The 11,363-nt window shown below is 36.0% G+C and overlaps 2 protein-coding genes across 4 annotated transcripts in view; one reads left to right on the forward strand and one right to left on the reverse strand.

Annotated features, from left to right (window-relative positions):
- Window positions 1-11,363, reverse strand: part of LOC106881061 (GA-binding protein alpha chain) — a 56,907-nt gene that overhangs the window by 38,065 nt on the left and 7,479 nt on the right. The window contains exon 1 of one of the 3 annotated variants that reach the window (XM_052968397.1): window positions 2,013-2,168. The exons of 1 other annotated variant lie outside the window; for it this stretch is intronic. The gene's annotated coding sequence lies outside the window, so the exon portion shown is untranslated. Of the gene's footprint in view, window positions 1-1,839; window positions 1,926-2,012; window positions 2,169-11,363 lie in introns of those variants that run through there. One more of the 3 variants, XM_052968398.1, reaches the window with a different exon arrangement.
- The window catches only part of LOC106870012 (ATP synthase-coupling factor 6, mitochondrial), a 29,989-nt gene continuing 20,825 nt past the window's right edge, over window positions 2,200-11,363 (forward strand). The window contains exons 1-2 of the mRNA XM_014915974.2: window positions 2,200-2,347; window positions 9,425-9,599. Of these exons, the coding sequence (XP_014771460.1) occupies window positions 9,433-9,599 (167 nt within the window). The 5' untranslated portion in view covers window positions 2,200-2,347; window positions 9,425-9,432. The remainder of the gene's footprint in view (window positions 2,348-9,424; window positions 9,600-11,363) is intronic.

Below are 11,363 nucleotides of genomic sequence, written 5' to 3' on the forward strand. Positions count from 1 at the left end.
ATATACATACATATATATATACATACATATATATATACATACATATATATATACATACATATATATATATATATATATATATATATATATATACATACATATATATATATATATATATATATATACATACATATAAGTATACATCTAATGTTAATCACTTTACATGTTGTGTTGGATGAGTTTCCTATTGCTGCAACATCGTATAGGTGGGTGTACCATGAGGAAGACTGAAGAACACACTCAAACGCTGCATTGTAAAGGTTGACATTTGTTGGAAAACACTTAATTATGTGTGTTTGTATGTGTACCATCATCAACATTTAACGTCTGTTGTCCATGCTGGCATGGGTTGGAGGGTCTGATTGTGCTGTTACGCTGGAAGGCTGCACCAGACTCCAGTTTGATGTGACATGGTTTTCTACGGCTGGATGCACTTTCTACGCCAACCACTCCAAGGATGTAATAGGTGCGTTTACGTGCCGTTATGCAGGACACCGATACCTGCCACGACTGCGATTTTGCTCGGCCTGATGGGTCTTTTAAAGCACAACATAATGCCAAAGGTCTTATTGCCTCCGTGAGGCCCAATACTCAAAAGGAAATATCCCCACGCACATTATATATATAAAGGTTGCATACAGCTATCGCTCACATGTTTGTGTGTGTGTGTACGTATATATATATATATATATATATATATATACGTACACACACACACACACACACAGGTATGTCTTATGTGAGCTATAGCTGTATGCAACCTATTGACAAATATGTATATATATTTCTTATCATTCAGGTAAGGCCAGGTGCTCTTGTGTGTGTATACACACAATCTATGTATACACATAAATGCAATCAATGTAGTTATATACATATAAATGCATCCTATATTTTTGAATACATATAAATGAATCCTATTCATAATGACATTAAACCAACACCTCTCTCTTTCTGTGTATATATATATATATATATATGTGTGTGTGTGGATATATATGTATACACACACACACATATATATGTGTGTGTGTGTATACATATATATCCACGCACACATATATACAAACACGCGTACATATATACATACACACACACAGATATATATATATATATATATATATATATATATATATATATATATATATATATATATATATATATATATATACATGCATGGCGTACGTGCTGATACATACAAAGAAACATTAAGAGTCCCCCCCCCCTGAAATATCCTATCGAGAAATATAAATGATATATAAAACGATGGAGACCCTTTCTATTCATTTATATTATAATAATTTAAGTAAACAGGAATAAACACCAAGATAGACAAAGATATACACGTGTATGTATGTTGTATTGTGATAAACAATACTGGTATATAGAGGAAAATGTGAAGCAGCCAGAATTAATTGTTTGCTCACTTTCAATTTAGACATTTTTCATTTTTTTTCTGTTGGCGGAGATTTTTTTTCCAACGTTAACATTTTCCAATTTGAGAAGAGAAATATTTTGGAGTAAAACCGAAAATTAAAAGTATGAAAAGAAATATAAAGAAACGAAGTGTAATGTAGAGAGAAGAGGTGATAGTAAAGAGCAGGATATTAATAAATAATACTGTGTAAAAGAGGTATGGTTTGGTGTTGAGTGTGGAGAGAGAAGAAGACGAATGTGTGTTAAATTAGGCAAACATGGCGGACTGGAGAGAAATATTAACTGCGTTGATATTGGATTATAGAATTGATGGAAGATATTGATGGAAGAAATGGTTTGAATATATATCAAAGTAGCATGCATAACTCCATAACAGGAAACAGGAGTCTGCTCAGTATTTACGTCTGAAACTTCCGGCTTTGGCACCATGCTTTCCTCTTTCTCCACTGTCCCTTCTTCCAATCACTGACACAACAACAACCTTGTCTTTCTTCTTCCTTCTTACAGACACCGTGTGTGTCACACTCTCGCTCTCTTCTCCTACATTTTTACTCGTAATAAACGTTCATACGTACCCTTATAACAACATAAATCAGAGAGGAAGCGATCCGGATAAACAAAGACTGCGACCAGATTCGATTAATTTCAATACAACTTGCTGAAGTCAACAGAAAAAAAAAGATCACCGGAAATTTTCTCCAACGGAAATGGCTTCCAGGTGAAATAACTGCTCGAGTCTTCTGGCCACGTGACATCCCGTTCTTTGTTGGCGGAACTAGACGGAATCACACGGAGCTTGGCGAACATTACCGAGATTCTTCAACACAATCACCTTGTCTACTGTGTGTGTCCTTCCACCAACATCAGTTCTATACACACACACACACTTATATATATTTATATACATACGGTAAGCCGTCTTAATATCTATTAAATGTACATTTTTAATGTTTATTTTTTGTCTCATAATTTATCTATATATTCCATTTGCAGTTTTAATTATAATTTTTCTCTTATTCAAAGATTTCCATTGCAGCATTCTTCTAGATTTCTTTTAATATATAATTCTACTTAATAATTAACTACTCCTCCTCGCTATGTATTTAACTGTTCTTTGTTATATATTTATATTTGTATATATATTTTTAATTTACTAACTTAATCATATTGAAACAAACTATGAAAGTCATATTTAAGACACAAGGTTAAGTTAGACATACAAGTTACCATCTACCACAACTATCAATGACCTTCCACTTATATTCAACTTTATTAAATGACATTATTAAAAATAAATAAGAGTAACGTTCGGGTTTCAAATCACGCCGATGTCGTCTTTCGCCTTGTTTCAATAACACAACTAAATCTCAAAAGAGTGGAGGTTGAATCAGTTACCTCTATATTTAACCCTCCAAATCAATAATAATAATAAACGACAAGTATTACTGTCATCAAATTCACTTAAGCCACATATTAATGTTATTATTAACATGTATATGAAAATAGATAACACATGTATTTAATCGGTAGTTTGATGAATGGCATGCACGTACACATATGTAGTCAGACACATGCAACACACGTTCTGTTTAATTAGGACTGTGGTTGTCCTTTAATTCCCAGGCCTCTCCTAATCGTGCAGATGTATAGTCCGAGGTATTCTAAACGTGGCCATATGATCTATATAGAACTATATTCTCTAATGTGTCCTTCCCTCTTTTTTTAAGGCGGTAGAGGCTATTTCTAGTAGGTTAAATAACTATGTCGAAGCTTCTTCGTTTTTGCTCGTAAACCGAATGGTTATTTATGTCTGTTACTTTATCAGACTTTTCAATAACGTTGTATCTTCTGACGGACTGAATTTTTTATACAAAAGGGAAACATCAGAACTTTGGAATAAATACGAAGGAAGTCTTTCCGATAGGTTCATTATATACTTAGAGTACATTAAGACAGAATAGAGGTTGAAGGTTTCACGTCCTTGAAAATAAGGAGACCTGTTAAAGACTCGAGCTCTTGGGTTAAATTTTATAGTGCATCGGTTGAAGATCATTAAAAAACACAACGGTGGCGTATAACATCACAAGAATCACAATAAACATCGATATCAAAAAAATGTTCATGGTTTCAGTTCATGCTGAAATACCCTACCGCGCAACACGTAACCTTGTTATCAGACACTTCGAACAGTACGAAAGTAAAAATCGAAGATCCATCGAATACGACCCCTTTTACCGAAATCTGGCGACTAGGGTATATTTTTATAGACAGAAAGGACACCGAAAAGGTTAAACATTCTTGTACTGTTAGTTTTCGTTGCCTTTCAGTTTTACTTTGGGTACGTTTTCTTTTTCACCAAAGTAATTCCGCTTTTTTTACAGTTTCATTCAGCTCGATACCCACCCTATAGCCAGAAGTTTAGTGGAGATAAGGAATTTACAAAGTAGCTAAGAAATGAACCAATTATCGCTGGTTTCAATTGTGTACACTTCAGTATTCAAAAAGTTATAGTTGCACAATGGTCGTGGTTATTTATTACCAGCTCTCACACAGGGAAAAATTTGTATTGAGGATTTTGTCCAAGGACAGTATTCAAGAGCTACAGATAAAGTCTGCTATAAGGCTCAACAAAGAATTACAAGATTTAAGTATATAACATTCGGAAAATTATAGTTAGAATATTTGCAAATTCTTTGTTCTTTTTGTGGTGCACAGATGCTGACCCATCCCTGAAGCTGTTTGAAGAAATGGTCAAACATGGGCTGGAAATAATGTAAATTGTAAATATAAAAAGAAAAAGACGGCTTAAGTTACTCGAGCGACTGACCACAGAAAATACGTATGTGGCTCTTACGTAAGTCGGATGTCAAGCGAAAGAAACGAGAAGCAGAGAAAGTTAAAAAATGAAATTGTTAGTTATCAAGCGAAAAACGAACTTTATATAGGCCTTCCAAATTATGAAAGTGGATGTTATGAAAGACAGAATCTTATAAAAAGCTAACTAAAATAAACAAAAACAATATAAGGGAAAGCCTATATTTCATTTATTGTTTATATTTTGTTTGTACTGATTTTTTAAAACCTTATTACAAGCGAGATATGCAATAATGGTAAATTTAGACAGGAAAATCTCCCGTATATTTATTAATATTTGTAATTTGGAGCTAAGATCATCCCGTTTTTACTTCTGGTTATTTTTTTAGAACACCTTGTCTTCAAATTTATCACAGTGAAACTTGGATATGTAAAAATATTCCCTTCAAGTATTTTTTTAATCAGAACATTGAAAATGTTGAATTGGCAGTCAGGGCATCAGACAGTATTTAGTACATCCCTTTGCTTTCTCAGTTCGAATCTTATGGAGGTCAGTTTTGTCTTTCATCCTTCTGGAACTGATAAAATAAAATATCCATCAAATTTTGGCACAGAGCCCGCAGTTTTTGAGGTGGGTGGGGAGTCAATTACATTGACACCTACACTTGACTGGTACTTCTCTTAACCCTGAAAGTATGAAAGGCAAAGTTGCCCTCAGCAGAATTTGAACTCAGAATGTAAAGACAAATGGAATGCCACTAAGCATTTTGCCTTAAATACCCATCAAATAACGGAAAGTGATTTATATTCCAGTTATACATCCTAGATGTGACTAGAATTACTATAGTCAAGTGCTCTACTGTATTTCATTTTGAATCTCCCTGTTCTCAGTTCAAATCTAAGCAGGTGTGGGGGCCAACTTTAGATTTTCATAATTTGGTGGCCAACAGTATGAGTAGACCCAGTCTACTATCATTTCTCATCATTTAATGTCTATATTCCATGCTAGCATGGGTTGGATGGTTTATCAGGATCTGACTCGTTCAAGAACTGCACCATACTCTGTTGTCTACTTTGATACATTTTGTGTGGTTAAAAGCCCTTCTTAATGTATACAGTGTATACTGGGTGCTTTTTTCATGACACCTACATTAGTGGGGTCACCATGCAGCTTGCAAGACTACAAACCCAGAGAGGGATGGCTTTATGCTAGGAGATGAGAAGTTAAAGTTTGAGAGAAGGGCTAGAGCAGAACAAGTTTCTTACTATAAAGGGGCTACATGGTTATTCGTGTATATGTGTGTGTCACATCACATGATGGTTGTGAGTGTCACTGTCATACAAGCACTCTCATTCATTTTCATTACTTTACAAAATTATTGCCTTGCTTGGAAACAGTTGAGTGTTGATGACTGGAAGGTCATCTGTAGAAAATCTTCATCAATAAACTCCAGCCTATGCAAGCATAGAAAAGTGGACATGAAAACGATGATATAATGTGTCATCTGCTTTGAAACCATCATGTGGCCCTTGGGTAACTTTAACAGAATCCACTTTACTGCAAGTATTTGGATCAGGTGGCTAGTCTAAGGATAGTCTGCTCTTGCCTTTCATGGAGACCTTGAAAAGACCAGTGGCATTGCTGTTTCTTCCTCAGGCTAAGCTAATAGAATATCTGGAGCTAATTTGGAACTAAACATCTACATTCCACCATTTGTTGAATTTAGTTTGGAGCATGTTTAGTTTATAAGTGCTAGGATGTGATTTAAGGGATATTTGGTTGCTATATCTAGCAGGTCGAGTGGCCACATAGAAGCTCCTTTGTTAGCTCACCATGTGTTCAGTTGGTCATCATAGCAGTATTGTCCAGTCCAAATGTAGCCAAATTAATCACAGAATAATTGTAAATCCCTGTAGATGTTGACATGTTTTATGAAACCAGCAAAAGATAGTGAAGTCTTAATACTGTTGACAGTGACTTTATATTGTTGCAGTATACCTGCTATACACAATATTCCTGAACACCAATTTTTATTATACGCATTTCAATAATCCTTTTTACTAAAGGTACGAGGCCGGAAATTTTGGGGAGGGGACAAATCATTTACTTTGGCCCCAGTGTTTCACTGGTACTTAATTTATCAACCCCAAAAGGATGAAAGGCAAAGTCGACCTTAGCGGAATTTGAACTCAGAACATAAAGATGGAAGAAATGCCACTAACCATTTTGCCCAGTGTACTAATGATTCTGCCAGTTTGCTGCCTTATACACATTTAAATAATGCACCACCACAGCCCCTGGCACCAAATTTCATGTCTCTAATGCAGAATTTAGCATATCAGTATCAGAAATATACGAGTCCTCAATGATGGAGTCTCTCTAGAAATAACAACCAAATCTCTCTCTTACTACACACTACCATATGATATATTAGATAATGCAGTCCTAGATATATGGGCTGAATAAAAGGTAAGATGTTCGCATTTGGAAAATCTTGATCATAAGTAAGTGGATTTAATATTAAAACAACATAAATCTTTGCATACTGTCTCCCCTCCTAATTGAACTATCAACTATATGCTAAATTAATATTAATTATTAACCCCTTGACATTGGTTGACATAAATTTCTGTGTACTTGCTTTAAATCAGAAGGCATAAATATCCACGGCTTTATCTGCCCTGGTTTTTGTACCAGTTAATATAAATATCAACTATTGCTCACAGTGTTGATAATGGCTACCATGCAAATTTCAAGGAATTTGATAGGTTTGTTAGAGTCTTCATGTAAATATTTCCGACTCAGTTTAAGGCTTCATCACCATAATAGCATAGAAATTGTGGTTTTGGCAGCTACGCCACCATTTCCACTATTGATTATCAAATTTATACGTGTTCAGCTAATTCTTCTGGTCCTTCATGGAATTTACGGTTGTCATCATGTCCAGTTACAACAGTTTCATTAAATTTATGGTCTTTTCATTCATCTTCACATCTAGCTATGCCAGCTTTGCATTCATTGTCACATCAAGCTATGCCAGCTTCAGCACCAGGTTTGTTGTGTCCATCTCTGCTAGCTTTGATGATGGTATGCTTTTTGCTGCATCCCTGGCATAAAAGCAGACCTTCGAAATCACAGGTTGCCATTGGGGGTATCCCATGAATCTTGATGGAGGAAATGTTTGAGTACATGGCTGATGAAACCAATGACAGTGCTATGAATCCTTCTCAAAATGCAAGACCAGGATGTGATGCTGAATGGTTTCCAACCACAAGTGATGAACTCAAAATTTTCCTTGCATTATTCATCCTCATGGATATTGTGTAGAAACTGATGCTCACTTCATATTGGAGCAGGAATCTCGCAACTGCAACGCCTTTCTTTGCAGAGACAATGCCGCATGATTGGTTTTTAGCACTGCTGCGAATCTTCATTTCAACTCTGGCAATAACAAGGACGAGGCTCACAAATTTTGTACTATCATTGACAAAATCGCAGATAATTTTAGAACTGTTTACATACCTATGCAGAACATCTCCACTGGCAAAAATTTGTGGAAATTCAAGGAGTGGTTGAAATTCAAACAGTATAGTCCTAGCAAGTGTGCCTGCTTCAGGATAAAAGTTTATAAGGTGTGTCAGTCACATGACGAAGCCTACGGCTATACTTGATGCTATAAAATATACACTGGAGGAGATAAATCAGCATCCATGAATGTTGTCTTGAACAATGGATTATTAGGCAAAGGATACAAATTTATCTGAACAACTGGTTTTCCAGTCTTGACTTCTTTCTTTAGATGCAGGCAAGGAAAACAAATGCCTGCAGGGCCATGTGCACCTTCAGAAAAAACATGCCACCCAACCTTTTCAATGCAAAATTGTGTGCTACTCCATCAATAGTGGCATTATGTGGAGAGACAAGAAGTATGTTTGTTGTCCACCATGCATTTTGCAGGCATGTCTAACACTGACAAACAAGACAGTGCTGGAAATCTAGTCATGAAATCAATTGTTTGATGTCCATCAACCGTGGTGTTGAGATGCAATCATGCAATGGGCTGGGTCAATCAACTGATGTCAACACAGATCAGTGCACAATTTTGTAAAATGATGTGGTGGGCATGACACTAGTAAATTCGTTTTTGATATAGCAAATGCTTGACCTCAGCTGTGACGATAACTGTTGCCTGATAAACAACTGTTGTCATGGGGTTAATTTTTCTCATAAAGTTGAAAGTTTTCCAAGACTAAGACTTTCCTTGACCAAGTGGAACTGTAATAGAGACAGAGATTGCTTTATGCCAGGTATTAAGAGGTTAAAGTATGGGGGAAAGGTCCAGGACAAGTTTCTTGCTGTAGAGTTAGGTAAGCTTAATTTGCTGATACATAAGTTTTTGTAATCCGTTGAAACATTAGGATGATCCCCACTCCTTATTCTTAATTTTAGTTTGGGTATTTGCTTTATGTTAGGTAAGTCAGCAAAAGTTTGATACTAAAAATTACCCAACAGTGCAGTGACTACACAATTTATATTTTAATGCAGCCATATTTGTTATGTTGTCTAGAATGCAACATAATCCAAAAGAAAACTATGGGATCAAGTTGGATCTGCTCAGATAAAATTGGAGGAAAATTGTTTTTTAAAAAAAAAAAGTATTTCTCCTTCACTCCATATTTGGTTGGTCTTGGTAAAAGTTAATTAGATGACTGTTTCAAAATGTAACTGAAATGTATATGTTGGGCGTCATGAAACTAAAATTGTATCAAAGACAAAATCTCGGTTTTCACTAACTTATTTTATAAATTATCTTGATTTCTACATATTTTTGAGCAAGTTATACCCCACATGATTTTAAATTTTTGTTTTGCTAGCATTTAAACTGGCCATATCCAACCAAAATGTTTTCACCTGCTTTATGTTCATACTGGTCAGATTTGACCTCTCACACCTTCCCTACAATGTCATTCTAAAAGTAATCACATCATCAAAATCTTGAAGTTATAAGGTAATTTATGATGAATTCAAAACAATGTGGATAAATAAGCATTACATTTGACATCTTAACCTGAATATCAAAGGGTTAAATTAAAGTTTAATGAATTTTATACTTTGTTGGATTCTTTTTGTTCACCATAAATGAACGTTTATAATAATGATTCCTTTTAACAGCTGCCAAGATGTTTCCCAGAATCCTCAGTGGTGTCAACAGTGTCTCTCGAGTGATCAGCAATGCTGCACAGCGTAACATTGGGCTTTCTGCTCCAGCTATGCAGACTGCAGCAGCACTTGACCCCATCCAACAGTTATTTGTCACCAAAGTCAGGGAATATGCCAACAAAAGCAAGTAAGTTCAGTTTATCTGAAGAGTTATTTCCTCTACCAAAGAACAACATTGTACATCTTAATCTTCATCACCATTATCATTGTTTTATGGCTACTTTCTATGGTTACATGGCTTGGGCAGGTTGTCACACTTCAGATCAGTTCTTACTCAGAGCAACTGCCTTCTTAGGCATAATCAGAAGACCACCACCACTGTACAGTGTTGTGGGTGCATTTTTTGTGACCCAACAGAGTGGTTGTCATGTCCTTTACAGGATAAGATTATAGCAGTGGTTCTCAACCGAGGTCCACATGACCCCTGGAGGGCTACAAAAGTATTTTAGGGGTTAACCAATAAAGGGGATAGAAGAGAGGATGATTGAGAAAGATGAACTAGGGTTAGAGCGAGGACGAAAATAGAGTATACAAGTGGATGATGGTGTGGAAGGGTAGGGATAAATGAGAGACAGTGCTGAAAAGTAATGGAGAGAGATATTAAAGGCAGGGTGTAATAAGAATGACACTAATGGTACACACTGTAAAATTCATTGTCTCTAACAGTTTGTAGGTAGGGCACAATGTTATAGTATTTACTTCACTGACTTTTTCGCAATAAAAGCATGGCTGTGTGGTTATGAAGCTGGCTTCCCAACTAGATGGTCACAGGTTTGATCCCACTGCATGGTACCTTGGGCAAGTGTCTTCTATATCTGGGTCAACCAAAGCTATGTAAGTAGATTTTGTAGACGAAAACTGAAAGAAGCTCATATATGTGTAGCACTAGTGTAGCAATAATTGGGTACCCTCCCAGCAGTATACTGGATAGATACTATCCCTTAGTGGGTTGAACCCCCAACCCCTAACTCTCTCACGTTATATATATATATATATATATATATATATATATATATATAAAATCCCACTGCATGGTACCTTGGGCAAGTGTCTTCTATATCTGGGTCAACCAAAGCTGCGTGAGTAGATTTTGTTGTCGAAAACTGAAAGAAGCCCATCATATATGTGTGTATATATATGTATGTATGTGTGTGTGTATATATATATATGTGTGTGTGTGTGTGTGTATATATATATGTGTATGTGTGTATATATAAAATTCCTACATTTTTTTTTCTCTCTCTCTTTTTTTTGCCTTTCAATCCTTTTTGTCAAAGAGCGTAGGCTCAAAACATCAAAGACTTATCCATTCTTAAACTAATACACTTGCTTGTTGTTCCTTCATCTATCTTCATCTTGTTTTCTGTAAATTTGAACTGTGTGTGTGTGTACCCTTGTTTTGACATCATGTGATAATGGTAAACAATATGACTGTCATACAAGTGATGTTCTTCATCTTCAATCTTTCATGGAAAATATATCTGACCATTGAAACAAGTAATGGTTAGCAGCAGGAAGGACGTCTAGATGTAGAAAATCTGCTTCAGCAAAATTGCGTTTGACTTAGGCAAGCATGGAAAAGTCAACATTAAATGATAAGATATGTATATCATCATCATCATCATCATCATCATCGTTTAACGTCCGCTTTCCATGCTAGCATGGGTTGGACGATTTGACTGAGGACTGGTGAAACCGGATGGCAACACCAGGCTCCAATCTAATTTGACAGAGTTTCTACAGCTGGATGCCCTTCCTAACGCCAACCACTCAGAGAGTGTAGTGGGTGCTTTTACGTGTCACCCGCACGAAAACGGCCACGCTCGAAATGGTGTCTTTTATGTGCCACCCGCACAAGCCAGTCCAGGGGCACTGGCAACGATCTCGCTCG

This window comes from Octopus bimaculoides, chromosome 5, assembly GCF_001194135.2.
Source record: "Octopus bimaculoides isolate UCB-OBI-ISO-001 chromosome 5, ASM119413v2, whole genome shotgun sequence".
Taxonomy (NCBI): Eukaryota; Metazoa; Mollusca; class Cephalopoda; order Octopoda; family Octopodidae; genus Octopus; species Octopus bimaculoides.